This window comes from Zalophus californianus, chromosome 10, assembly GCF_009762305.2.
Source record: "Zalophus californianus isolate mZalCal1 chromosome 10, mZalCal1.pri.v2, whole genome shotgun sequence".
Taxonomy (NCBI): domain Eukaryota; kingdom Metazoa; phylum Chordata; class Mammalia; order Carnivora; family Otariidae; genus Zalophus; species Zalophus californianus.
The window spans coordinates 3,849,838-3,877,825 of NC_045604.1; the positions used below are offsets into that span (position 1 = coordinate 3,849,838).

The 27,988-nt window shown below is 41.6% G+C and overlaps 1 protein-coding gene across 1 annotated transcript in view; it reads left to right on the top strand.

The window, feature by feature from the left end:
* The window catches only part of IFI16 (interferon gamma inducible protein 16), a 96,881-nt gene that overhangs the window by 50,752 nt on the left and 18,141 nt on the right, over positions 1-27,988 (top strand). Inside the window, exon 7 of the mRNA XM_035722176.1 lies at positions 16,764-16,931. Within this exon, the coding sequence (XP_035578069.1) occupies positions 16,764-16,931 (168 nt within the window). The remainder of the gene's footprint in view (positions 1-16,763; positions 16,932-27,988) is intronic.

Genomic DNA, 27,988 nt, shown 5'->3' on the forward strand with positions numbered 1-27,988 from the left:
CTGCCAAGTCTCCTCAAGTCTGGCGGGAAGAGTGGAGCGGGGTTGGCCTGAGGTGACTGGGGCGGGAGACTGCCGAAAATCAGGCAGGGCGCGCCTTCTCCATTTCAATCATCCCTCATTCAGTCACCGCCCCGCCGTTGCCCCCAAACCAGGGGCAACAATGGGGCAGCGTTGTTGGGTTTCCCAGTCAGGGAACCAAATGTTACAGGACCTGGACTGGATTGCCTGACGGAAGCAGCACCTGGAGATCTTGGAGGATAGGAGGTTTATTGAACACTGGTGGGCTCAGAGGAGAGAGGTCTGCAAAGGTCTGAGCCCCGAGCACAAACAAAGGGAGCAATTTATACACTTTAGACACAAACTTTATCACTAAGCCGTTCTCCATGGGCCCAGTGTGGATTTGAGAAGGCCTGATCATGGTTTCCTGATGTGATTTTCTTTTACTTACTTCTGCTTTTCTCCTTAGATTCCCTCTGCTATGTCCTAGACTGATGGCTTAGGGTGCAAGTTGACAAAAATTTTTTTCTATGAAGAGCCATATAGTGAAACTTTAGGCTCTGTGGCTAGTCAGCTCCACAGTCGCATCATGAAGACAGACATAGACAATGCATAAGTCAATGAGCATATCTGTGTTCCTTTTTTTTTTTTTAAAGATTTTTATTTAACAGACATACAGAGAGAGCACAAGTGGGCAGAGCGGCAGACAGAGGGAGAGGAAGAAGCAGGCTCTCCGCCAAGCAGGGAGCCCGATGCGGGGCTCGATCCCAGGACCCTGGGATCATGACCTGAGCCAAAGGCAGCCGCTTAACTGACTGAGCCACCCAGGCGCCCCTGTGTTCCAATAAAACTTTATTCACAAAAACAGAGAGTGTATTAGGTTTGGCCCACAGGACATTAATCCAGTGGGGACTTTTCCTGAGGATTTTGACTATGTGAATTAATACTTCAGATAATAAAGAGTCATGTAAGTGTATCCATTTTTCTCTGTATCAAGAGTTCTTGTATGTTCTACTAGTGAGCTTTTTGCATGACAGCATAAATCACCAATTGTTTGGCTACTGCCTGTAAGTCAGGAAAATGCACATTTCTTTTAACATTCTGTTGTTTCATCTATTATAATTACAACCGTACTGAATGAATTATGGAACATTGCTCTGAATTGTCCTTACTGATGACAGTTATCTGCGTGTTGCGTGCTGGAGTCACAAGGACGTTATTCCACATGAACTGATGACAAGAAAAGGAGCAGGAAAATATCCTGATATCGCCATTCCCTCCAGTGTCCCCTATCCTCTGATCTCTGGGATGGGGTCCTCTCTGACCTCCCTAATGTCCCTCTCCACCCATTACCTTAAGACCAGCTCCCTGCACCATAAAAACCTACAGCCTTGAAAAGAAGGAGGGAACACCCACAGGTACTTGTGGAGATCCCGCCAGATCCCGCTCACCTTCCCATGACTTTACTCATGCTTTCAGATGCTCCCACATCTAGACTTCAGCTATCCACTCCACTACTATAGTCTGGATTAAAATAATCAGCTTTCTTCTCTTTAGATGACCTCGGATCATTCACCAACACCAGCTATCCTTTGGGATCCTTTTCCAGCCCTGGCTTCATCCTACTTGCAGATCGGCTGGTGGGTTTCAACCATCATGTCAGCTGATTGATGCCATTTATTTGACATGTCATTGTTTATGGAACTCTGGAATGCATCCACTGTCCTTCACAGAAAAAACACAAGGTTTATCAAGCCCTTCTCAGTCCAGAGGTTCAGTGTTCTTCCAGAAATTACAAAAGCTTATGCTGCCATGATATGAGCTTACTACCCACCTGTGTTTTCTCCATGAATAATGCAGAAAATGTGAGTGATCATTAATTTTATTAGTGAGGTAAAGTAGCCTAGACATAGTTGAGAGGGTAACTTCCTTGCTATATCTTTGAGGAAGGATTCACATATTCGTAATGACCTACGTCTGTCAAGCTCCAGGTGTGTCAGTTATTAACTGGGTGAGTGCTTCCAGCACTATTTAAACCAAGAGTGATTTCATAGCCGACCTACCCTCTTCCTGGAGGTACAGTCAAGTACTGGTAGAAAGAGATGCCTCTTCCAACATCTCCTCCTACCACTCTGAGAACAGGAAATGAGGGATAAGCAGCCTGGTGACTCATCGTAATTTTTCTTACATTTGAGTGTCATTTACGGGAATATAGGTTTCTAATGACCCACATGTAAGTCTGCTGGAGTTCTAATGTTGGAACTCCTTCCATCTACCGACATTTGTAACAAAAACTCAATTATACTTTTGCTATAATCTTTCATTTTGATTAAGTACAGGAAGGAAACTGTTTATTTTCTCTGACTAATGAAATCGAAAGCTAAGAGCACGGGAGGGGAGGTGTCTCAAAATCGTGTTGCAACTTCTCTCTCCAGGGCACAGTGCAGTTTCAGGAAACCACCACCAGTGAAGTTTTCAGTGACTCTAAGCAGTGCCATCTGTGTTTGTTATCTTTCAAAATACTTCTTTTTCCTCTGCCCTTCAGGAGATTATCACAGCCTGCAGTTCAGTCTCTGAGAGCTTTGTTGATTTATCTTCCTCCTCAAGCAAAATAAGCAGTGATTCCTGCATTTCTGAAGAAGACCTCAGGATCCGGACTCGTGGAGATTTTCAGCAAGGTGAGGCCCTGTGGGCTTTGGGCAGCTCTGGGCCCCTGCTGGCTAAACACAAAGCAACCAGGGGGCTTCGGGTATGAAGAATTGGATGGGGGGGGGGGGCTGGTATCAACTATAGTCGGAGACATGAAAACATTAGTAGCTTGATTCTAATCCTTTAATACCTAGACAAGGAACAGACATGGTTATCCCACCACACCTGACACCTGCACGAAGGCAGATGCATTTTGACCTTAGAAGACATTAAAATTTGTTTCCCAGGTGACTATTGGCATGAGTTATATTTAGAAAAAGGGTTTGGTTTTCTTCCCTAGGTGGTGTCCATGAAACTCTTGGTGGCCTTGGTAGAGTTCTGGGCAGAAGTCAAGTTGGGGCCATGAGGAAAGTATGAGAACATAATATTAAGTAAAAAATACATCTGGGTTTAAAGCTGCGTTGTATGGTCTTATCCTGATTTTAGAAAACACTCACATACATGCACAGAGCAGAAAAACTTTCACTTCCGCAGACACAGTTACTCAAAAACATGACTTCTTTACCTCTCTTAAGACAGTTTTAATTTTTTTTAAGATTTTATTTATTTTTTTGACAGAGAGAGACAGCAAAAGAGGGAACACAAGCAGGGGGAGTGGGAGAGAGAGAAGCAGGCTTCCCGCGGAGCAGGGAGCCCGATGTGGGGCTTAATCCCCGGACCCCGGGGGTCATGACCTGAGCCAAAAGCAGACGCTTAACGATTGAGCCACCCAGGCGCCCTGTGACAATTTATTATATTATACTTCAGACTATACCGCCAGAGCTTTTATTTCAGTTCCTTTTAGCATTACTGTCTGCCTTCCTGAAAATTACTGATTTTTTTTCTAGTGGCAAAGTATAGGGGAGAGGAAGGGAGAATCAGTTACAAATAGACTTTCAGAATTGTTGAGCGATTTTCTGTATGGCCTGTATAATAATATTCCGTATGTGCTTGATTAGAGTGCGAGATTTTTAATGCTGATTTCAGAATTTTATGTATGTTACATAAAACTTGTTAATTATGTTTATTAATAATGTCAGTCCTATTTCCTAAATCTCTACTGAATTTTTTTTACCTTGTTTAGTAATTAAGAAATATGCTAAAATCTCCTACCATAAAACTGTGAGGTTTTTGTCCCGTAGTTCTCTCAAATTTATATATACAATAATATAATATATATGTACACATGTATATAAAATGTGTTTGGATGTGTGAAGAGAAACATGTGTGAAGAGAAACATGCTACATAATACTACAAATTTAATTTTTATATTATAATATGTAAATCATGTTATAAAATATAATATGTAGTAGTATAGCACTATAAAGGAATATAAAGTAACAATAATATATATTTACTATTAGCAGGCAAATACGCAATTACAACTGTTTTGTTTCCCTAGGAGGTCAGCCTTTGTCATTGTGTGGTACTCTGGTGATACTTTTTTTTTCCTTAAATTTTTGTATTGTTATGTTAATCTCTGGTGGTACCTTTTATCTTCAGGTCTATTTAAAGCTACACTAGTATAGATAACTGGTTTTCTTTTAGTTACTCTTTGCACGATAAAATATTTTTCTTTCACTTTCCCACCTTTAAGTAATATTTTCTTAACACTCTATTGGCAGATTTCATAAATGCAGGGTTTTTTTTTTCCATAAATGCAATTTGACTAAATTTGTCAGTTAACTGGTTAGGCCATTTATGTATATATTGATGATTAGCATGTATGGTTTTGTTTCTGCTATCCTCAATTACATTTATGACATTTCTATATTCTCCTTTCTTGTACTTCTGTTTCTGCTCATTTCTTTATCTTACCCTTGAAGACAAATACTTTAGTGAACTGCCCGATTCACTCTCCTCCCTCCCTCTGCCATGTTGATGTGCTTCCTGTCTCTCATCTTCAGTCAGAGCTGTATCTATGTGGAAGACATAGGCACACCTCATCAAGCTCAGTTCCTGCTCTTACTTACCTTTGGGCCTGCAGTATTTCTTGGCTCTATATGTTATTTTTAGTATCGAATATTTCCTCCAATAGATGTTTACATATAGGTCTTTGTCTTACAACCTAGCAAGGCCTTGAATATCAGAGAATAGTTTCTGAGGCGCTCACATTTATTTATGTTTTTTTAGTAATTTTTTATTGTTATGTTAATCACCATACATTACATCATTAGTTTTTGATGTAGTGTTCCATGATTCATTGTTTGTGCATAACACCCAGTGCTCCATGCAGAATGTGCCCTCTTTAATACCCATCACCAGGCTAACCCATCCCCCCACCCCCTCCCCTCTAGAACCCTCAGTTTGTTTTTCAGAGTCCATCGTCTCTCATGGTTCGTCTCCCCCTCCGACTTACTCCCCTTCATTCTTCCCCTCCTGCTATCTTCTTCTTTTTTTTTCTTAACATATATTGCATTATTTGTTTCAGAAGTACAGATCCATGATTCATCAGTCTTGTACAATTCACAGCGCTCACCGTAGCACATACCCTCCCCAATGTCTATCACCCAGCCACCCCATCCCTCCCACCCCCCACCGCTCCAGCAACCTTCAGTTTGTTTCCTGAGATTAAGAATTCCTCATATCAGTGGGGTCATATGATACATGTCTTTCTCTGATTGACTTATTTCACTCAGCATAACACCCTCCAGTTCCATCCACGTCGTTGCAAATGGCAAGAGCTCATTCCTTTTGATGGCTGCATAATAGTCCATTGTGCATATATACCACCTCTTCTTTATCCATTCACCTGTCGATGGACATCTTGGCTCTTTCCACAGTTTGGCTATTGTGGGCATTGCTGCTATAAACATTGGGGTGCACATACCCCTTCAGATCCCTACATTTGTATCTTTGTGGTAAATACCCACTAGTGCAATTGCTGGATCGCATAGTAGCTCTACTTTCAACTGTTTGAGGAACCTCCATACAGTTTTCGAGAGTGGCTGCACCAACTTGCCTTCCCACCAACAGTGTAGGAGGGTTCCCCTTTCTCCGGATCCCCACCAACATCTGTCGTTTCCTGACTTGTTAATTTTAGCCATTCTGACGGGTGTGAGGTGGTATCTCTTGGAGGTTTTGATTAGGATTTCCCTGATACCGAGCGATGTTGAGCACTTTTTCATGTGTCTGTTGGCCATTTGGATGTCGTCTTTGGAAAAATGTCTGTTCATGTCTTCTGCCCATTTCTTGATTGGATTATTTGTTCTTTGGGTGTTGAGTTTGATAAGTTCTTTATAGATTTTGGATACTAGCCCTTTATCTGATATGTCATTTGCAAATATTTTCTCCCATTCTGTCGGTTGTCTTTTGGTTTTGTGGACTGTTTCTTTTGCTGTGCAAAAGTTTTTTTATCTTGATGAAATCGTAATAGTTCATTTTTGCCCTGGCTTCCCTTGCCTTTGGTGATGTCTCTAGGAAGAAGTTGCCATGGCTGAGGTCGAAGAGGTTGCCGCCTGTGTTCTCCTTTACGATTTTGATGGACTCCTGTCTCACATTGAGGTCTTTCAACCATTTGGAGTCTATTTTTGTGTGTGGTGTAAGGAAATGGTCCAGTTTCATTCTTTTGCATGTGGCTGTCCAATTTTCCCAACACCATTTGTTGAAGAGACTGTCTTTTTCCATTGGACATTCTTTCCTGCTTTGTCAAAGATGAGTTGACCATAGAGTTGAGGGTCCATTTCTGGGCTCTCGATTCTGTTCCATTGATCTATGTGTCTGTTTTTGTGCCAGTACCATACTGTCTTGATGATGACAGCTTTGTAATAGAGCTGGAAGTCCGGAATTGTGATGCCGCCAGCTTTGCTTTTGTTTTTCAACATTCCTCTGGCTATTCGGGGTCTCTTCTGGTTCCATACCAATTTTAGGATTATTTGTTCCATTTCTTTGAAAAAAGGGGATGGTATTTTGATGGGGAATGCATTGAATGTGTAGATTGCTCTAGGTAGCATTGACATCTTTACAATGTTGGTTCTTCCAATCCATGAGCATGGAACGTTTTTCCATTTCTTTGTGTCTTCTTCAATTTCTTTCATGAGTATTTTATAGTTTTCTGAGTACAGATCCTTTGCCTCTTTGGTTAATGGTTTTAGGTGCATTTTAATCCTTTGCCTCTTTGGGTTATGGTTTTGGGTGCATTTGTAAATGGGATCGACTCCTTGATTTGTCTCTCTTCTGTCTTGTTGTTGGTGTATAGGAATACCACTGATTTCTGGGCATTGATTTTATATCCTGCTACTTTATTGAATTCCTGTATGAGTTCTAGCAGTTTTGGGGTGGAGTCTTTTGGGTTTTCCACATAAAATGTCATATCATCTGCAATGAGTGAGAATTTGACTTCTTCTTTGTCGATTCGGATACCTTTTATTTCTTTTTGTTGTCTGATTGCTGTGGCTAGGACTTCTAATACTATGTTGAATAGCAGTGGTGAGAGTGGACATCCCTGCCGTGTTCCTGACCTTAGGGGAAAAGCTCTCAGCTTTTCCCCATTGAGAATGATATTGGCTGTAGGTTTTTCATAGATGGCTTTTATGATATTGAGGTATGTACCCTCTATCCCTATACTCTGAAGAGTTTTGATCAAGAAAGGATGCTGTACTTTGTCAAATGCTTTTTCTGCATCTATCGAGAGGATCATATGATTCTTGTTCTTTCTTTTGTTAATGTATTGTATCACGTTGATTGATTTGCGGATGTTGAACCAGCCTTGCAGCCCAGGGATAAATCCCACTTGGTCACGGTGAATAATCCTTTTAATGTACTGTTGGACCCTATTGGCTAGTATTTTGGTGAGAATTTTTGCATCCATGTTCATCAAGGATATTGGTCTGTAGTTCTCCTTTTTGATGGGGTCTTTGTCTGGTTTTGGGATCAAGGTAATCGTGGACTCATAAAATGAGTTTGGAAGTTTTACTTCCATTTCTATTTTTTGGAACAGTTTCAGGAGAATGGGTATTAATTCTTCTTTAAATGTCTGATAGAATTCCCCTGGGAAGCCATCTGGCTCTAGGCTTTTGTTTGTTGGGAGATTTCTGATGACTTCTTCAATTTCCTTAGTGGTTATAAGGTCTTTTCAGGTTTGCTATTTCTTCCTGGTTCAATTTTGGTAGTTGATACATCTCTAGGAATGCACCCATTTCTTCCAGGTTATCTAATTTGCTGGCATAGAGTTGCTCATAATATGTTCTTATAATTGTTTGTGTTTCTTTGGTGTTGTTTGTGATCTCTCCTCTTTCATTCAGGATTTTGTTGATTTGGGTCATTTCTCTTTTCTTTTGGATAAGTCTGGCCAGGGGTTTATCAATCTTGTTAATTCTTTCAAAGAACCAGCTCCTAGTTTCGTTGATCTGTTCTACTGTTGTTTTGGCTTCTAGTTCATTGATTTCTGCTCTGATCTTTATTATTTCTCTTCTCCTGCTGGGTTTAGGCTTTATTTCCTGTTCTTTCTCCAGCTCCTTTAGGTGTAGGGTTAGGTTGTGTATTTGAGACCTTTCTTGTTTCTTGAGAAAGGCTTGTATTGCTATATACTTTCCTCTCAGGACTGCCTTTGCTGTATCCCAAAGATTTTGAACAGTTGTGTTTTCATTTTCATTGGTTTCCATGAATTTTTTTTAATTCTTCTTTAATTTCCTGGTTGCCCCCATTCATTCCTTAGTAGGATGCTCTTTAGCCTCCATGTATTTGAGTTCTTTCCGACTTTCCTCTTGTGATTGAGTTCTAGTTTCAAAGCATTGTGGTCTGAAAATATGCAGGGAATAATCCCAATCTTTTGGTACCGGTTGAGACCTGATTTGTGACCTAGGATGTGATCAATTCTGGAGAATGTTCCATGGGCACTAGAGAAGAGTGTGTATTCTGTTGCTTTGGGATGGAATGTTGTGAATATGTCTGTGAAGTCCATTTGGTCCAGTGTGTCATTTAAAGTCTTTATTTCCTTGTTGATCTTTTGCTTAGATGATCTGTCCATTTCAGTCAGGGGGTGTTAAAGTCCCCCACCATTATTGTATTGCTGTCAATGCGTTTCTTCGCTTTTGTTATTAATTGCCTTATATAATTGGCTGCTCCCATGTTCGGGGCATAGATATTTACAATTGTTAGATCTTCTTGTTGGATAGACCCTTTAAGTAGGATATAGTGTCCTTCCTCATCTCTTATTACAGTCTTTGGTTTAAAATCTAATTTGTCTGTTATAAGGATTGCCACCCCAGCTTTCTTTTGGTGTCCATTAGCATGGTAAATTGTTTTCCACCCCCTCACTTTCAATGTGGGGGTGTCTTTGGGTCTGAAATGAGTCTCTTGCAGACAGCATATGGATGGGTCTTGTTTTTTACTCCAATCTGATAGCCTGTGTCTTTTGATTGGGGCATTTAGCCCATTTACATTCAGGGTAACTATTGAAAGGTATGAATTTAGTGCCATTGTATTGCCTCTAAGGTGACTGTTACTGTACATTGTCTCTGTTCCTTTCTTATCTGTGCTGCTTTTAGTCTCTCTCTTTGCTTAGAGGACCCCTTTCAATATTTCTTGGAGGGCTGGTTTTGTGTTTGCAAATTCCTTTAGTTTTTGTTTATTCTGGAAGCTTTTTATCTCTCCTTCAATTTTCAATGAGAGCCTAGCTGGATATGGTGTTCTTGGCTGCATATTTTTCTCATTTAGTGCTCTGGAGATATCATGCCAGTCCTTTCTGGCCTGCCAGGTCTCTGTGGATAGGTCTGTTGCCAATCTAATAGTTCTACCATTGTAGATTACCTATCTCTTCTCCCGAGCTGCTTTCAGGATTTTCTCGTTGTCTCTGAGACTCGTAAGTTTTCCTATTAGATGTCGGGGTGTTGACCTATTTTTATTGAATTTGAGAGGGGTTCTCTGTGCCTCCTGGATTTTGATGCCTGTTTCCTTCCCCACATTAGGGAAGTTCTCTGCTATTCTTTGCTTCAATATACCTTCTGCCCCTCTCTCTCTTTCTTCTTCTTTTGGGATCCCAATTATTCTAATGTTGTTTCATCTTATCGTATCGCTTATCTCTCGAATTCTGCCCTCGTGATCCTGTAGTTGTTTATATCTCTCTTTCTCAGCCTCTTTATTTTCCATCATTTGGTCTTCTATATCGCTGATTCCTTCTTCTGCCTCATTTATCCTAGCAGTTAGTGCCCCCATTTTTGATTGCACCTCATTAATAGCCTTTTTGATTTCGACTTGGTTAGATTTTAGTTCTTTTATTTCTCCAGAAGGGGTTTCTCTAATAACTTCCATGTTTTTTTCAAGCCCCCAGCTAATATCTTTAAAGTCATGATTCTGAACTCTTGGTCCGACATCGTACTAATGTCAGTATTGAGTAGGTCCCTGGCTGACGGTACTACCTCTGTTCTTTTTGCTGAGGTGATTTTTTTCGTCTTCTCATTTTGTCCAGAGGAGAACAGATGAATGAGAGAACAGAATGCTAACAGGTTAACAACGTCTCCAGCAAATATAGTCTATACAGATCAGAAATGACCTGAAACCAGGGGACAAGAAAGGGCAAGAAAGAAGAGAAAAAAAAAAAAAAAGGAAAAAGAAAAAGATAAAAACAAACAAAAACAGAACAAAACAAAGAAAAACAGAATATGATCAAATATGATCAGGCTAGTGCATAGATCAGTGCCACACACTAGCTTTTGGGCATATTTTGGTCTGTTAGAAGAAAGTTCCTGCTAAAACTTTAAAGGAAGAGAGACTTACATATGTGCAAAATAACGGTTGATACAAGGAAGGGATGGCAGATGACTGTAAAGATGAAAATTATAAAAGATTTTATAAAAGGAATTGATAAGATAAGAAGTTGTTTTTAAAAAGAAAGAAGAAGATTTAAAAAGAAATAGAAAACAGAAAAAAAAGAAAAAAAAGGGGGAGAGAATGTGATCAGGCAGGAGAATAGAACAAAGCCATACACTAGTGATTTAGGGTATATTTTGATCTGTTAGAAGAAACTGTATCTCAAAATTTTAAAGAGAGAACAACTTATATATATATATATGCCAAAAATAAGGGTAACTACTATAAATCCCTATAAAGGGATAAAAATATGACTCTAAAAATGAAAAATAAAGAATGTTTTTTTTTTTAAAAGGGATTGATAAGATGTTGGTTGAAAAAGGGAAAAAGAAAAATTCAAAAAAAAAACAGTGAAAAAAAATTAACTTTGAAAAACTAATGAATTATGGTAAAAAAAGCCATGAATTCTATGTGCAGTATTCCCCTAGCGCTGGAGTTCTCCCGTTCTCCTTGATCGGTAAACTTGGTCTTGGCTTGCTGGCTGTTCATGCTGATCTTCTGGGGGAGGGGCCTGTTGCCGTGGTTCCCAAATGTCTTTGCCGGAGGCGGAATTGCCCCGCCCTTGTCGGTCCGGACTAAGCAAACTGCTCCGGTTTGCTCTCAGGAGCTTTTGTTCCCTGCAAGCTCTCCGTACAGCTTTGGAGGACCAGGGTGAAAATGGTGGCCTCCCAGTCTCCACCCGGAGGAGCTGAGAACTCGGGCCCCGCTCCTCAGTGCGCCCCCAGAGAAAAGCAGTCCCTCCCGTCTCCCCGGTCTCCGGCCGCACTCCGTGCTCACCCGGCCTGTGACCGAGCGTTGCTATCTCTGGCACCCGACCCCGCTCGGAGTCTCCAAACCCAGCAGATCCCTGCAGTGCGTTCCCGCGCCGCTCCTCCCGGGGGAAGAAGGGGAGTCTCCCCGGCTCTGCCGCTTGTTGGGTCCCTGCTGGAGGCGCAGTGGCCCGACTGGGCCGCGGATCACAGTTTATGGCCACCCCGAGCTGCGAGCCCGTGCCTCGGCTCCGTCTCTGCAGCCGGCTTCCCCGCTCCGATCCCTGGGAGCTCTGGCGCACTCAGGCACCCCCGGTCTTTCTGTGACCCCTAGGGTCCTGAGAGCACACTGTCCCGCGAGGGTTCCACCCCCCGCTTAGCCACTGCAGCGACGTCCCTCAGCAGAGCTGACTTCTAAAACTTCCGATTTTGTGCTCCGCGGCTCTATCACTTGCCAGAAGCGGCCGGCGGAGGCCCCTCCCCCGCCGTCTATCCTCCCGAATATCAGAGACCCTCACATTTTTTTTAATTTTTTTATTGTTATGTTAATCACCATATATTACATAATTTGTTTTGGTGTAGTGTTCCATGATTCATTGTTTGTTCATAACACCCAGTGCTCCAGGCAGAACGTGCCCTCTTTAATACCCATCACCAGGCTAACCCATCCCCCCACCCCCCTCCCCTCTAGAACCCTCAGTTTGTTTTTCAGAGTCCATCATCTCTCATGGTTCGTCCCCCCTCTGACTTACTCCCCTTCATTCTTCCTCTCTTGCTATCTTCTTCTTTTTCTTTTTTCTTAAAATATGTTGCGTTATTTGTTTCAGATCTGTGATTCAACAGTCTTACACAATTCACAGCGCTCACCGTAGCACATATCTTCCCCAATGTCTATCACCCAGCCACCCCATCCCTCCCACCCCCAACCACTCCAGCAACCCTCAGTTTGTTCTTGAGATTAAGAATTCCTCATATCAGTGAGGTCATATGATACCTGTCTTTCTCTGATTGACTTATTTCACTCAGCATAACACCCTCCAGTTCCATCCATGTCACTGCAAATGGCAAGATCTCATTCCTTTTGACGGCTGCATAATATTCCATTGTGTGTATATACCACCTCTTCTTGATCCATTCATCTGTCGATGGACATCTTGGCTCTTTCCACAGTTTGGCTATTGTGGACATTGCTGCTATAAACACTGGGGTGCACGTACCCCTTCGGGTCCCTACATTTGTATCTTTGGGGTAAATACCCAGTAGCGCAATTGCTGGATCGAATGGTAGCTCTAATTTCAACTGTTTGAGGAACCTCCATACTGTTTTTCCAGAGTGGTTGCACCAGCTTGCATTCCCACCAACAGTGTGGGAGGGTTCCCCTTTCTCCACATCCCCGCCAACATCTGTCGTTCCCTGACTTGTTAAATTTAGCCATTCTGACGGGTGTGAGGTGGTATCTCATGGAGGTTTTGACTTGGATTTCCCTGATGCCGAGCGATGTTGAGCACTTTTTCATGTGCCTGTTGGAGAGGCCCTCACATTTAAATATCATCTTGGCTAGATTAAAATTCACCTCTTAAAATCATTTTGCCCTCAAGATAGGGAGACAGTACCTTTTCTGATAGCCCTGGGGCTACATATGTTTTGAAATTTAGAATTGGGGCATTTTAGAAACGTTATTTAATACGCCTACTTTAAATACTCTAATACTGGACACTGTAGTGGGATCTGGATCATTACTCTAAAATCAAAGACACCGATATTTTAGCAATAAAACATATGAGTGTTCACATTTGAGTAGAATGAATAAAGATTATACATAGCCTCCTGTCACCTTATATCTGGTTTTATTTTGCAAATAAATTATGTTGTCACACACACAAAACACAAAAATTTCACTTGAAAAATTATTTGGTTTTTAAATCAGTATGGCATTTGGACGAGTCCTGATGAAAATCACCCTATTTCCTGTGGTGGGCAGCTTTGCTGTTGAACATCAGTTTCAATCTGATCCTTGAATCTTTACAGGTGATCTACTCTTTATCTCTAGAAGCTTTCAGAGTTTTTACTTTGTTTTTAATAATCTTCAATTCCCCTATAATATATCTTGAGGATTTATCCTTCACCCTATGGACCTGATCAATCTGGGAGTGTTCACATTTTCTCAAGAAAGAATAATTCACAGCCCTGGGAATTTGAACATGCCAATTATACAAAAAGTACACAAATACACGGACCCTAAATGAAAAGAATTGATTAATTTAAACAGAAAATTGGAATTCTTACCATGTACTGAGTGCCATCAAGGAAGTACATAAGGTAATAAAGAGGCCCAGAGGAGTGACACCCAGTCCCAGATTCTGGGGGCTTTCAGAGGACAAAACCTCAGTGGAGTCTTGAAGGCTATAAGGAGGTAGTTGGGGGAAGTTAAAGTGAGACTCACCCTTTAAGAAGAAGAGAGGGAATTAGCCAAGTCATGAAACATGGAAAAGCAAGGTGTGTTGTATATTTCTGGAGTATACGACATACAAAATGCAAAAGTTACAGATGTAAAAACGATGCAGAGTATTCAAGGCTTTCCAAGCTAGGCTAAAGAGCAAGAAATTTTTCAAAACCAAAATGGGGAACTATTGGAGGATGTCAAGTGGGCTAGAAACGTGGCCCCATAGAGGGATCTCAGGCTCTCCAAAAAGAACTGATAAGAGGAATTCAGCCTAGAAGGGTGAAATCAAGCAACTATTGAAATAATTCCAGACAATAAATGCTGGGTTCTTGCTTTAGCAAGAAAGCAGAACTCCAGCCACAGGACTACTAAATAGTGCCAGCCAATCATGGCTGTGATTCTGCACGAGAGAGATCAATCGGGAGCAGGGCACAGAGGACACGGAGAACATGGCCCAAGCCCCAGGGAGAGAGGATGCGAGAAGCGCTGACTAGGGAAGGGTCAGGTGTGCTGGGCAGGTACCCGGCAGGGAGGACAATCACCAGGGGTGAGAGGCTGCAGCCCACTCTGCACATGGGCTCCTTCAGGCAGAGTGGGTGGCAGAGTCCAGAGCCAGCAGGCGGACATCCAGGGAGAGACTGCAGCCCCAACACAGGATGGGAGGAGGGAGCGGGGACTCTGACCCCCTACAGCCCACACTCCACATAAGGCAACAGCAAGGCCTCTTTCCAGACCTCCTGCCATCATACCCACCCCCCACCCAACTCAACTATCATTATTAAAAGGAAAGAATTTCTTAGAAGTCCCGAATACAGCAGTTCTCAACCCATAGTGACACACCTGGAAATTAAGTTCCTCTTTGTCACATAACACTCAAGGACGACACCTTGACATGGGCCACTCACTCACATAGACACAACCAGACTTTTAAATCATCTGGAGAAAGGTATAACACTGTATGGTATTTTTCTCTTGCAGGCTCAGCCACACCTGGAGAGATGAGTGAGTACAAGAGGATTATTCTGCTGAAAGGATTACAGCCCATAGATGACTACAGGTTTAGCATGGTTAAGTCCATACTGGCCCATGATTTGAAACTGACTACAAAAATGCAAGAAGAATATAACAAGGTCAGGATTGCTGACCTGATGGAAAAGAAGTTCCGGGGGCCTCTCTGTGTGGACAAGCTAATAGAGCTGTTCAAGGACATGGAAGGACTTGGAGACATTGTTAAAATTCTTAAAAATGAGAAGAAAAAAGGTAATGGACAGGAGCCCTCACTGTCAGGGTCTGGGCCCCCTAGAGACATCCCCCAGAGCCCTGGTGTTGGCACACCTGAGAGATCCGTTTCCCAATTTCCAAATGGGCAGCTGAGCATGAGATGGCCCTTCAGACACCAACAAGTTGACAACTTAGACAATTCCTTTCCTACAAAGAGGTCCACTGTATTTTACAGGGTGTATTTGGGGGTGCCAGTAAAGAAAAAAGCAGAAAGAGTTCACTAGAAAGGCAGAGACTTCTACATATTATGAAGGTTGATCAGGGACAAAAAAATTAGGAAAAATTGTGAGATTTAAAAATACTTCATTCAGTTCATATACTGCTCTGTTACAATATTTACTCCATCGTTACTATATTCTTTATGAACAAATATAAGGCAATGCTTAAAGAAAAAGCCAACTCTCAGGGATGTGAGGAATTTGCCTCTTCTAAAATCACTGGATCCTAAAAACTTTTTAAAACATCAAGTCCAGTATCACCAATTTGTCCCATCACCAATTAGATCAGATTTTCTTTCTCTGGTTTCTGTAATTCAAACAGACCTTCCGTAGGAGTTAACCCACCAATTGCATCATGAAAACTGCAGATCCTTTTTTTTTTTTAAGATTTTATTTATTTATTTGATAGAGAGAGAGAGGGAGAAAAGCAGGGGGAGGGACAGAGGGAGAAGAAGACTCCCCACTGAGCAGGGAGCCCCATGTGGGGCTCAATCCCAAGACCCTGAGATCATGACCTGAGCCAAAGGCAGATACATAACAGACTGAGCCACTGAGGTGCCCCAAAACTGCAGATTCTTGAAAAGAACATATAGGATAAGTGGGTTGGAAAAGGGTTTGACTGAGGTACCTGGGAGTCCAGCGGATGGAGGGGTGTGCTTATGTCCCCAGGGAAGCAAGGAAACTGGCAGTGTGAGTCAGCTCCGGTCACCTGTCTGGTGCGCTGACGCAGGAGGGGAGCACACTAGCATTCCCAGACCCACAAGCAGGAGGGCAGAGCACTGGAAATGCTACAGCTGCCCTAGACCAGCTCCTTTGGGTTTATCATGTTCTTTTTGACTGCTTCAGCTATGAGGAAATGCAGAGTAAAAGGAAAAATGCCCGTGAAGAAAAGAAAGCAGGATGCATCCAGTACTGGCGAATCCACATCTACTATGAATGAACCTTTGGTATCAGTCCATGACACACCCATGTCCAAGGTAGGTTGGCAGAGGTCCCGCTGAAGAAACTTCTTCTATGCTCTACCACTTATTACCTTCTTGTGTACACTGAGTGCTTTATTCATTTCTCAACCTGCAAATAGAAGAATGGAGAAAAGGGATTCCAGGGGCAGTATGAAAATGAGGTTCAGTGTCAGCAAACTCTTAGTTATTAATCACCCATGATGTTTCAGAACCGTATGCACATAACATGTGTGTATAACTCCACATAAACGAGATGTGGAGTCATGACCCCTCTTGAGATGTGCACAAAATTGGAAGTCACACTAGGAGAGCAGCTTGCCAAAGGTTGCTTAAAGACACAAAATTCAAATGTAGATTTTATAAATTCCAGCACAGCATTCTTGACACATTGATGAGGGAAATTTCCAGGCTCCTGTGTGCATCAGTCATGGGTGTGGGTTGCCTGCTTTCCAGTCGCCTCCTGAGAGGATGGAATCCATGTACCTCCTGGAATTTGCGAGCACAGAAATTTTAGCACAATTAGAAACTAGTAATAAAAAGTTGATTTGCTCACTAGTAATGATGTGTTTCATCTAATGTTGAAAACCATTAACCAGGGGCAAAAATTACTTTCAGAAAAAGAAAATCAAAACCAAACAAAATGATGAATCCAAGAGGACCCAGCCAACCCAGGGACAAAGTCAGCTTCCAGGACCATCTGTAACCAGTACACAGGCAACTTGGAGCTACCCTCAGACTCCTCAAATGACTCCACCAACCCCAGCCAGCAGTTCTTCAACCAAGGTACCATCTTCCTCTTCCCATTAATTGTACCTCTCCACAACATGCTCTTGGACTTGTCATGACCTTGAAAGAGCTTCTTAGTAATTTGCTATGATGTGTAAATACTATAATTACCAAAAACCACCCATTATTTTATCAAATGCAGATACTGAGATTTTGTGGTATTAGAAGGCCTTTGCTATTTGCAAGGTATGCATTTTGACATAATTCTTGATCTCAAGAGGGTTACCGGCTTGGTCCAGGAGTAGGGGTGGGAAGTGGCCAGACAATTAGAGATGAACATAAGAGGATATTTATCCCCTATGTTCTCCATTCATCCATTTCTCCTTGACTTACTGACCATTCTTCTGGATTCATGTCCAGCATTCTGTGCTTGCTCCCACATCAGCTCTGTAAACATATGCTAATTCTGTGATTTGGAATACATTGCTCCTACCTTTTCACTGGCCCAGAGACACCCCCTTCAGACTCCAAGTTGACTCATTTCCTCTGACAAGTCCTCCTCAATACCCGACCACAGTACATCACATCTTTCCACTGCTCCCTTTCATAGGTCCCTTTATTTTTCCTGCCTAGCTTTTGCAACCATTATAATGAGTCTAAGTTCTCCTTTCTTCATGGACAATAACCTTAGATTATAGGGCAAGACAGGACAAGGGTAGACAGGTGAGTGTCTACAAACATGCATTAACTTCTTCCTACCAACCTCTGTGCTGCCCTGACAAGGTCCCAGTGGCTGCCATCACTCGGGGGTACAATGTCCATTCTGTGGTGAATACACAGGCAACCTAAGGGATGGGCAAAGCAGCATTTTAATCACTGACTTCTAGTATACTTTATTACCTGACCCTAAGCTGCCCCCTGACCCAGGCTGGACCCTGCCCCCAAAACATACATAGAGTTGAGGGCAGACTCCCTATGGACAAAGTTTCTCAAGTTCTGTCTTCTTATACTTCCTGATGTCAGCCCCCATAACTGATAATTCCTCCACAGTCTCTCCAGGACATACTTATTGGATGGAGCTAGCAAGCTGTGCCTGTTTGCCTCTAGACCAGGCAGCCATGGCTGTGACCTTATCTGGTCGTTGGAACTTCGGTCCCCCTGTCTCTTTGTTATGACAATGACATAGGTGCCCATCTCAAGATAACGTTACTTTTGCCATGCATACTGGCTTGGAAGTGACAGTTTCTACATCTCCATTTGCCTGTACATGCGACACGGTCATTTCTTCTCACTTAAGAATCCTTCTGCTGCCCTGAAACCTCCTGGGAGCACAGGGACCCCAGGGAGGCTCCTCTGCCCCCTCAGCCTCTTACACCTACATGTTCTATGGTATCATTCCTCCTCTGGGGTCCGGCCACCTGCACGAAAGGCCTACAAAAATGTGTCCAACCTTTCACTCTATGCTTCATTAGGTGAGCAGGAAAACCTTGTTTCGACTCATTTCGGGGTCCCCCAAGGATTTTCTCTAAGGTGTGGGTTCTGTTTGTTCTGTTGCCTCAAAACCAGACACAGAACAATATTATCCTTGAGACCTGCTGCTATGTCTCTGCTGAAGCAAACAGCTCAGACCATCCTGTGTGCTGAACGGGGCAGGGAGATAAAGGAATTAATCTCCAGGAAAATCATCTGTTATGTTTTTTTTTTAAAGATTTTGTTTATTTGACAGAGAGAGACAGCGAGAGCAGGAACACAAGCAGGGGGAGTGGGAGAGGGAGAAGCAGGCTTCCCGCGGAGCAGGGAGCCCGAGGCGGGGCTCGATCCCAGGACTCTGGGATCATGACCTGAGCTGAAGGCAGACGCTTAACGACTGAGCCACCCAGATGCCCCATCTGTTATGATTTTTAAATATTATCCAATCAGAAAGTATATTTTCAGCATATGAATCCTGCTATTCAATTAGAAGCTTTCAGTTTAACTGAATTTGAGAGAAGCTTACAATGTTCTTGTCAATGTGTTTAAATTACTACATGTGGCAGAAGTGAATTAAGAAGTTTTTTATTTAAATTCAACTAGGCAACATACCGTACATCATTAGTTTCATATGTACAGTTCAACAATTCATCAGTTACACATAACACCCACTGCTCATCACCTCTGGCGCCCTCATTAATGCCCATCACCCCATAACCCCATCCCCCCACACACCTCCACTCCAGCAACCCTCAGTTTGTTTCCTATAATTAATAGTCTCTCATGGTTTGTTTCCCTCTCTGATTTCTTTCCATTCCCTTTTCCCTCCCTTCCCCGATGATCCTCTGCACTGTTTCTTATATTCCACATATGAGTGATAGCATATGATACTTGTCTTCGTCTGATTGAATTCTTTCGCTTATAGTAGTACCCTCCAGTTTTATCCATTTCGATGTAAATGGTAAGTATTCATCCTTTGTGATGGCTAAGTAATATTCCATTTCATATATATGTCACATCTTCTTTATCCATTAATCTGTTGATGAACATCTTGGCTCTTTCCATAGTTTGGCTATTGTGGACATTGTTGCTATAAACATCGAAGTGCATGTGCCCCTTTGGATCGTTACATTTGTATCTTTGGGGTAAATACCCTAGTAGTGCAATTGCTGGGTTGTAGGGTAGCTCTATTTATAATGTCTTGAGGAACATCCATACTGTTTTCCAAAGTGGATGCACCAGCTTGCATTCCCATCAACAGTGTAGGAGGGTTCCACTTTCTCTGCATCCTCACCAAAATTTGTTGTTTCCTGACATGTTAAATTTAGCCATTCTGACTGGTTTGAGGTGCTCTCTCTTTGGGGGTTTTATTTGTATTAAGAAACCATTTCTCAAGTCTTGAGAGGAGGAGCAAGGTGGTGGAGGAGGAAATTTCATTTGGTTCCAGGAATTCAGCTAGATAGGTATGAAACCATTCTGAACACCTACAAACTCAACAGGAGATTGAAGGAAAGAATAGCAGCAACTCTGAACAGAAAAGCGACCACTTTCTGGAAGGTAGGACGTGCGGAGAAGTGACTCCAAGGTGATATTTGGGAAGATAGACGGCAGGGGAAGGGGGCTGGCTACTGTCAAGTGATAGAGCAGTGGAGCAAGAAATTTGAAATTTTAGAAGTCTGCTTCACTGAGGGACGTCGCTCCAGGGGCTAAGTGTGGCGGGGGGAGTGGGGGCGGTGGAACCCTCGCGGGACAGTGTGGTCTCAGGACCCTCGGGGTCACAGAAAGACCGGGGGTGACTGAGTGCAGCAGAGCTCCCAGGGATCGGAGCGGGGAAGCCGGCCGCAGAGACGGAGCCGAGGCGCGGGCTCTCAGCTCGGGGTGGCCGTAAACTGTGATCCGCGGCCCAGTCAGGCCACTGCTCCTCCAGCAGGGACCCAACAAGTGGCAGATCCAGGGAGACTCCCCTTCCTCCCCCGGGAGGAGCGGCACGGGAGCGCACCGCAGGGATCTGCTGGGTTTCAAGACTCCACATGGGGTCCTGTGCCAGAGATTGAAACGCTCGGTCACAGGCCGGGTGAGCACGGACTGCTGCCGGAGACCAGGGAGACAGGAGTGACTGCTTTTCTCTGGGGACGCACTGAGGAGCGGGGCCGAGTTCTTGGCTCCTCTGGGGCAGAGATTGGGAGGCTGCCATTTTCAATCTCATCCTCCAAAGCTGTACCGAAAGCGTGCAGGGAACAAAAGCTCCCGAGAGCAAACCCAAGCAGATTACTTAGCCCAGCCCCTGACAAGGGCGGGGTAATTCTGCTCCAGCAAAGACATTTGAGAATCACTCCAACAGGCCCCTCCCCCAGAAGATCCATAAGAACAGCTGGCCAAGACCAAGTTTACTGATCAATGAGAACGACAGAATGCCAGCACTAGGGGAATACAGCACATAGAATTCATGGCTTTTTACCCATGATTCTTTAGTTTTTCAAAGTTAATTTTTTTTTATTTTCTTTTTTCTTTTTCTATTTTTTTTTGAATTTTTCTTTTTCCTTTTTTCAATCAACATCTTATCAATCTTTTGTTTAAATCTTTTTTATTTTTCATTTCTAGAGTCATATTCTATCCCTTCATTGTAGTAAACCTTATTTTTTTTTGTATGTATATATATATATATATATATATATATATATATATATATATAAGTTGTTCTCTCTTCAAAATTTTGGGATACGCTTTATTCTAACAGACCAAAATGTACCCTAAATCTCTAATGTATAGCTTGGTCTAGTCTCCTGCTTGATCACATTCTCTCACTTTTTTTAAATTTCTCTTCTTTCTTTTTTTCAACCAACTTCTTATCTTATCAATTCCTTTTATAAAATCTTATAATTTTCATCTTTACAATCATATTCCATCCCTTCATTGTATTTACCCTTATTTTTGTACATACACAAGTTTTTCTGTCTTTGAAATTTTGGGAGGCATTGTCTTCTAACAGACCAAAATACACCCAAAATCTAATGTGTGGCTCTGATCAATTCACCAGCCTGATCATATTTGATCATATTCTTTTTTTTTCTTTCTTTCTCTTTCTTTTCCCCCCTGGTTTTGGGTCTCTTCTGATTTGTTTAGTATATACTTTTCTGGGGTTCTTGTAACCCTGTGAGCATTTTGTTCTCTCATTCATCTATTCTCCTCTGGACAAGATGACAAGATGGAAAAACTCACCTCAAAAAAAAAGAACAAGAGGCAGTACCGACTGCCAGGGACCTAATCAATACGGACATTAGTAAGATGTCGAAACTAGAGTTCAGAATCATGATTATGAAGATACTAGCTGGGCTTGAAAAAAGCATGGAAGATACTAGAGAACCCCTTTCTGGAGAAAAAAAAAGAACTAAAATCTAACCAAGTTGAAATCAAAAAGGTTATTAGTGAGGTGCAATCAAAAATGGGGGCTCTAACTGCTAGGATAAATGAGGGACAAGAGAGAATTAGTGATATAGAAGACCAAATGATGCAAAATAAAGAAGCTGAGAAACAGATAAACAACTAATGGATCATGAAGGCAGAATTCTAGAGATAAGTGATAGCGCAAGACGAAACAATATTAGAATAATTGGGAAACAGGAAGAAGAAGAAACAGAGAGAAGAGCAGAAGGCATATTGGAGCAAATTATAGCAGAGAACTTCCCTAATCTGGGGAAGGAAACAAGCATCAAAATCCAGGAGGCACAGAGAATCCCCCTCAAAATAATAAAAATAGGTCAACACCCCGACATCAAATAGTGAAACTTACAAGGCTCAGAGACAAAGAGAAAATCCTGAAAGCAGCTCAGGACAAGAGGTTTGCAACCTACAATGGTAGAAACATTAGATTGGCAGCAGACCTATCCAAAGAGACCTGGCAGGCCAGAAAGGACTGGTATGATATCTTCAGAGCACTAAACGAGAAAAATATGCAGCCAAGAACACCATATTCAGCTAGGCTGTCATTGAAAATAGAAGGAGAGATAAAAAGCTTCCAGAACAAACAAAAACTAAAAGAATTTGCAAACACCAAACCGTCTCTACAGGAAATATTAAAAGGGGTCCTCTAAGCAAAGAAAGAGCCTAAAAGTAACATAGACCAGAAAGGAACAGAGACAATATACAGTAACAGTCACCTTACAGGCAATACAATGGCACTAAATTCCTATCTTTCAATAGTTACCCTGAATGTAAATGAGCTAAATGCCCCAATCAAAAGACACAGGCTATCATATTGGATTAAAAAACAAGATCCATCGACATGCTGTCTGCAAGAGACTCATTTTAGACCCAAAGACACCCCCACATTGAAAGTGAGGGGGTGGAAAACCATTTACCATGCTAATGCACACCAAAAGAAAGCTGGGGTGGCAATCCTTATATCAGACAAATTAGATTTTAAACCAAAGACTGTAATAAGAGATGAGGAAGGACACTATATCCTACTTAAAGGGTCTATCCAACAAGAAGATCTAACAATTGTAAATATCTATGCCCCAAACATGGGAGCAGCCAATTATATAAGGCAATTAATAACAAAAGCGAAGAAACGCATTGACAGCAATACAATAATGGTGGGGGACTTTAACACCCCCCTGACTGAAATGGACAGATCATCTAAGCAAAAGATCAACAAGGAAATAAAGACTTTAAATGACACACTGGACCAAATGGACTTCACAGATATATTCACAACATTCCATCCCAAAGCAACAGAATACACATTCTTCTCTAGTGCCCATGGAACATTCTCCAGAATTGATCACATCCTAGGTCACAAATCAGGTCTCAACCGGTACCAAAAGATTGAGATCATTTCCTGCATATTTTTTGGACCACAGTGCTTTGAAACTAGAACTCAATTACAAGAGGAAAGTTGGAAAGAACTCAAATACATGAGGCTAAAGAGCATCCTACTAAAGAATGAATGGGTCAACCAGGAAATGAAAGAAGAATTTAAAAATTCATGGAAACCAATGAAAATGACAACACAACTGTTCAAAATCTTTGGGATGCAGCAAAGGCAGTCCTAAGAGGAAAATATATAGCACTACAAGCCTTTCTCAAGAAACAAGAAAGGTCTCCAATACACAACCTAATCTTACACCTAAAGGAGCTGGAGAAAGAACAGCAAATAAAGCCTAAACGCAGCATGAGCAAAGAAATAATAAAGATCAGAGCAGAAATCAATGAACTAGAAACCAAAACAACAGTAGAACAGATCAGCGAAACTAGGAGCTGGTTCTTTGAAAGAATTAATAAGATTGATAAACCCCTGGCCAGACTTATCAAAAAGAAAAGAGAAAGGACCCACATAAATAAAATCATGAATGAAAGAGGAGAGATCACAACCAACACCAAAAATACAAACAATTATAAGAACATATTATGAGCAACTCTATGCCAGCAAATTAGATAATCTGGAAGAAATGGATGCATTTCTAGAGATGTATAAACTACCAAAACTGAACCAGGAAGAAATAGAAAACCTGAACAGACCTACAACCACTAAAGAAATTGAAGCAGTCATCAAAAATCTCCCAAAAACAAGAGCCCAGGGCCAGATGGCTTCCCAGGGGAATTCTACCAAACATTTAAAGAATTAATATCTATTCTTCTGAAGCTGTTCCAAAAAATAGAAATGGAAGGAAAACTTCCAAACTCATTTTATGAGGCCACCATTACCTTGATCCCAAAACCAGACAAAGACCCCATCAAAAAGGAGAATTACAGACCAATATCCCTGATGAACATGGATGCAAAAATTCTCACCAAAATACTAGCCAATAGGACCCAAAAGTATATTAAGAGGATTATTCACCATGACCACGTGGGATTTATTCCTGGGCTGCAAAGGTGGTTCAACACGTGAAAATCAATCAATGTGATACAATACATAATAAAAGAAAGAACAAGAACCATATGATCCTCTCAATAGATGCAGAAAAACCATTTGACAAAGTACAGCATCCTTTCTGATTAAACTCCTTCAGAGTGTAGGGATAAAGTGTATATACCTCCATATCATAAAAACCATCTATGAAAAATCCACAGCAAATATCATTCTCAGTGGGGAAAAACTGAAAACTTTTCCCCTAAGGTCAGGAACGCCGCAGGGATGTCCACTCTCACCACTGCTATTCAACATAGTACTGGAAGTCCTAGACTCAGCAATCAGACAACAGAAAGAAATAAAATGCATCCAATTTGTCAAAGAAATCAAACTCTCACTCTTTGCAGATGATATGATACTTTATGTGGAAAACCCAAAAGTCTCCACCCCAAAACTCTTAGAACTCATACAGGAATTCAGTAAGTGGCAGGATATAAAATCAATGCACAGAAAGCAGTTGCATTTCTATACACCAACAAGACAGAAGAAAGAGAAATTAACGAGTCAATCCCATTTACAGTTGCACCCAAAACCATAAGATACCTAGGAATATATCTAACCAAAGAGGCAAAGAATCTGTACTCAGAAAACTATAGAATACTCATGAAAGAAATTGAGGAAGACACAAAGAAATGGAAAAACATTCCATGCTCATGGATTGGAAGAATAAATATTGTGAAAATGTCTATGCTACCTAGAGCAATCTACACATTTAATGCAATCCCTATCAAAATACCATCCACTTTTTTCAAAGAAAAAAAAATCATCCTAACATTTGATACAACATAACATACAAATAACCCTAAGATTTGTATGGAACCAGAAAAGACTCCAAATAGCCAGAGGAGTGTAGGAAAAAAAAAAAAAAAAGCAAAACTGGTGGCATCACAATTCCCTACTTCAAGTTCTGTTACAAAGCTGTAAGCATCAAGACAGTATGGTTCTGGCACAAAAACAGACACATAGACCAATTGAACAGAATAGAGAGCCCAGAAATGGACCCCCAACTCTATGGTCAACTAATCTTTGACAAAGCAGGAAAGAATGTCCATTGGAAAAAAGACAGTCTCTTCAACAAATGATGTTGTAAAATTAGATAGCCACATGCAGAAGAATGAAACTAGAAGTTAAGGAAGTTAAGTAAGTTAAGGAAGTTAAACCACTTCCTTACACCACACACAAAAATAGACTCAAAATGGATGAAAGACCTAAATGGGAGACAGGAATCCATCAAAATCTTAGAGAAGAACACAGGCAACAACCTCTTCGACCTCAGCCGTGGCAACTTCTTCCTAGAAACATCGCCAAAGGCAAGGGAAGCAAGGGCAAAAATGAACTATTGGGACTTCATCAAGATAAAAAGCTTTTGCACAGCAAAGGAAACAATCAACAAACCCAAAAGACAACAACAGAATGGGAGAAAATATTTGCAAATGGCATATCAGATAAAGGGCTAGTATCCAAAATTTTAAAAAAACTTATCAAACTGAACACCCAAAGAACAAATAATCCAACCAAGAAATGGGCAGAAGACATGAACAGACATTTTTCCAAAGAAGACATCCAAATGGCCAACAGACACATGAAAAAGTGCTCAACATCACTCAGCAACAGGGAAATCCAAATGAAAACCTCAATGAGATACCACCTCACACCAATCAGAATAGCTAAAATTAACAAGCCAGGAAACGACAGATGTTGGCAAGGATGCGGAGAAAGGGGAACCCTCCTACACTGTTGGTGGGAATCCAAGTTGGAACAGCCACTCTGGAAAACAGTATGGAGGTTCCTGAGAAACTTGAAAATAGAGCTACCCTATGACTCTGCAATTTCGCTACTGGGTGTTTACCACAAAGATACAAATGTAAGGATCCGAAGGGGTACATGCACCCCAATGTTTATAGCAGCAATGTCCACAATAGCTAAACTATGGAAAGAGCCAAGATGTCCATCAACAGATGAATGGATCAAGAAGATGTGGTATATATATATATATATATATATATATATATATATATATATACACACACACACACACACACACACACACAATGGAATATTATGCAGCCATCAAAAAATGAAATCTTGCCACTTGCAACGACGTGGATGGAACTAGAGGGTATTATGCTAAGTGAAATTAGTCAATCAGAGAAAGACGAGTATCATATGATCTCACTGATATGAAGAATTTTTAATCTGAGGAAACAAATGAGGGTTGCTGGACTGGTGGGGGGGTGGGAGGGATGGCGTGGCTGGGTGATAGACATTGGGGAGGGTATGTGCTATGGTGAGCGCTGTGAATTGTATATGACTGTTGAATCACAGATCTATACCTCTGAAACAAATAATACATTCTATGTTAAAAAAAAAAGAAGAACATAGTAGGAAGGGAAAAATGAAGGGGGGCAAATCGGAGGGGGAGATGAACAGTGAGAGACGATGGACTCTGAGAAACAAACTGAGGGTTCTAGAGGGGAGGAGGGTGGGGGGATGGATTAGCCTGGTGATGGGTATTAAGGAGGGCACGTATTGAATGGAGCACTGGGTGTTATGCACAAACAATGAATCATGGGGAACACTACATCCAAAACTAACGATGTACTGTATGGTGATTAACATAACATAATATAAAAGAAACTAATGATGGAATGAATGGTGACTAACATAACATAATAAAATAAAATTTAAAAAAAGAAACCATTTCTCATGGAATCAAGTGGGTCCCATATACAGCATGAAGAATCTGAACATCACAGTGGAAATACAAGCTCCCTGCATAGACATGAAATGCTAATGACAATCTTGACATTTCTATGTACTGAACATTTACTGACTGGATTCTAAAATTTGTGTGATTCCAGGTGTGATCTCATTCTTTCTTATAAGACCTTTTATTATGAGTCATTCGGATGCTATTTTTAGTCCATTTCACTGATGAGAAAAGTGAGGTTTGTAGAGGGTAACAGCATTCTACAAGGCTCAGCCAGACAGTGAAAGTCATTAACTCTACAACCTGAGCACTTACTGGACACTTCTGAGTCCATGGTAGGTGTGCAGATGTTCCAATATTTATTAATTTATTTCTTAAAATTGATGAATAAACAGGGTCATGTCTGGACTTTGTTTCCACAGCCCAGGCTCTGAACACACTTTCTAATGAGAATGAGGTTTGGGGGGAATTGGGGGCGGGAGGGATTCGAAGTCACTCTAATCAGGAAGCTGCGCACCAGAGACAGCTATTTCCAGGAGCTCCCTCATCCACAGCTTTGACAACAAGTGACGCTTTATGTATTAGACAAACAAATCCCAAAAATGGTGGAACTGTGGCAAGTTTATACTGGATGGAGAATGGGCAAAAGGGCTTTCATTAGTAAAAGTAAGGGTAGTCAAGAGCAAAGATTTTACTGACACTCCCTGCCCTTGCTTAACAATTATGAAAATCCAGGTACTTGGAATGGCCTAGGGCAATTCCTGCATGAGCCTGTGTGTTGTCGAGATCTCTGAAGGATTTGGTTGCTTGGTCAGAATCCTGCCTCTAGAATTATGAGTCCGAGGGAATCTCTCTGGGCTGATAAACAGAGCATCCCAATGGATGAAGATGGGGCTTTCTAGACCCAAAGAACAGGTGATGGACACCAGTATGCCTATTTGTGCAAGGTGCAAGGAGATAAAGGAGAAAAATGTTAAAAAAAATTTTAAACCCAGCTGATATTCTTCTGAGACCTGCTCT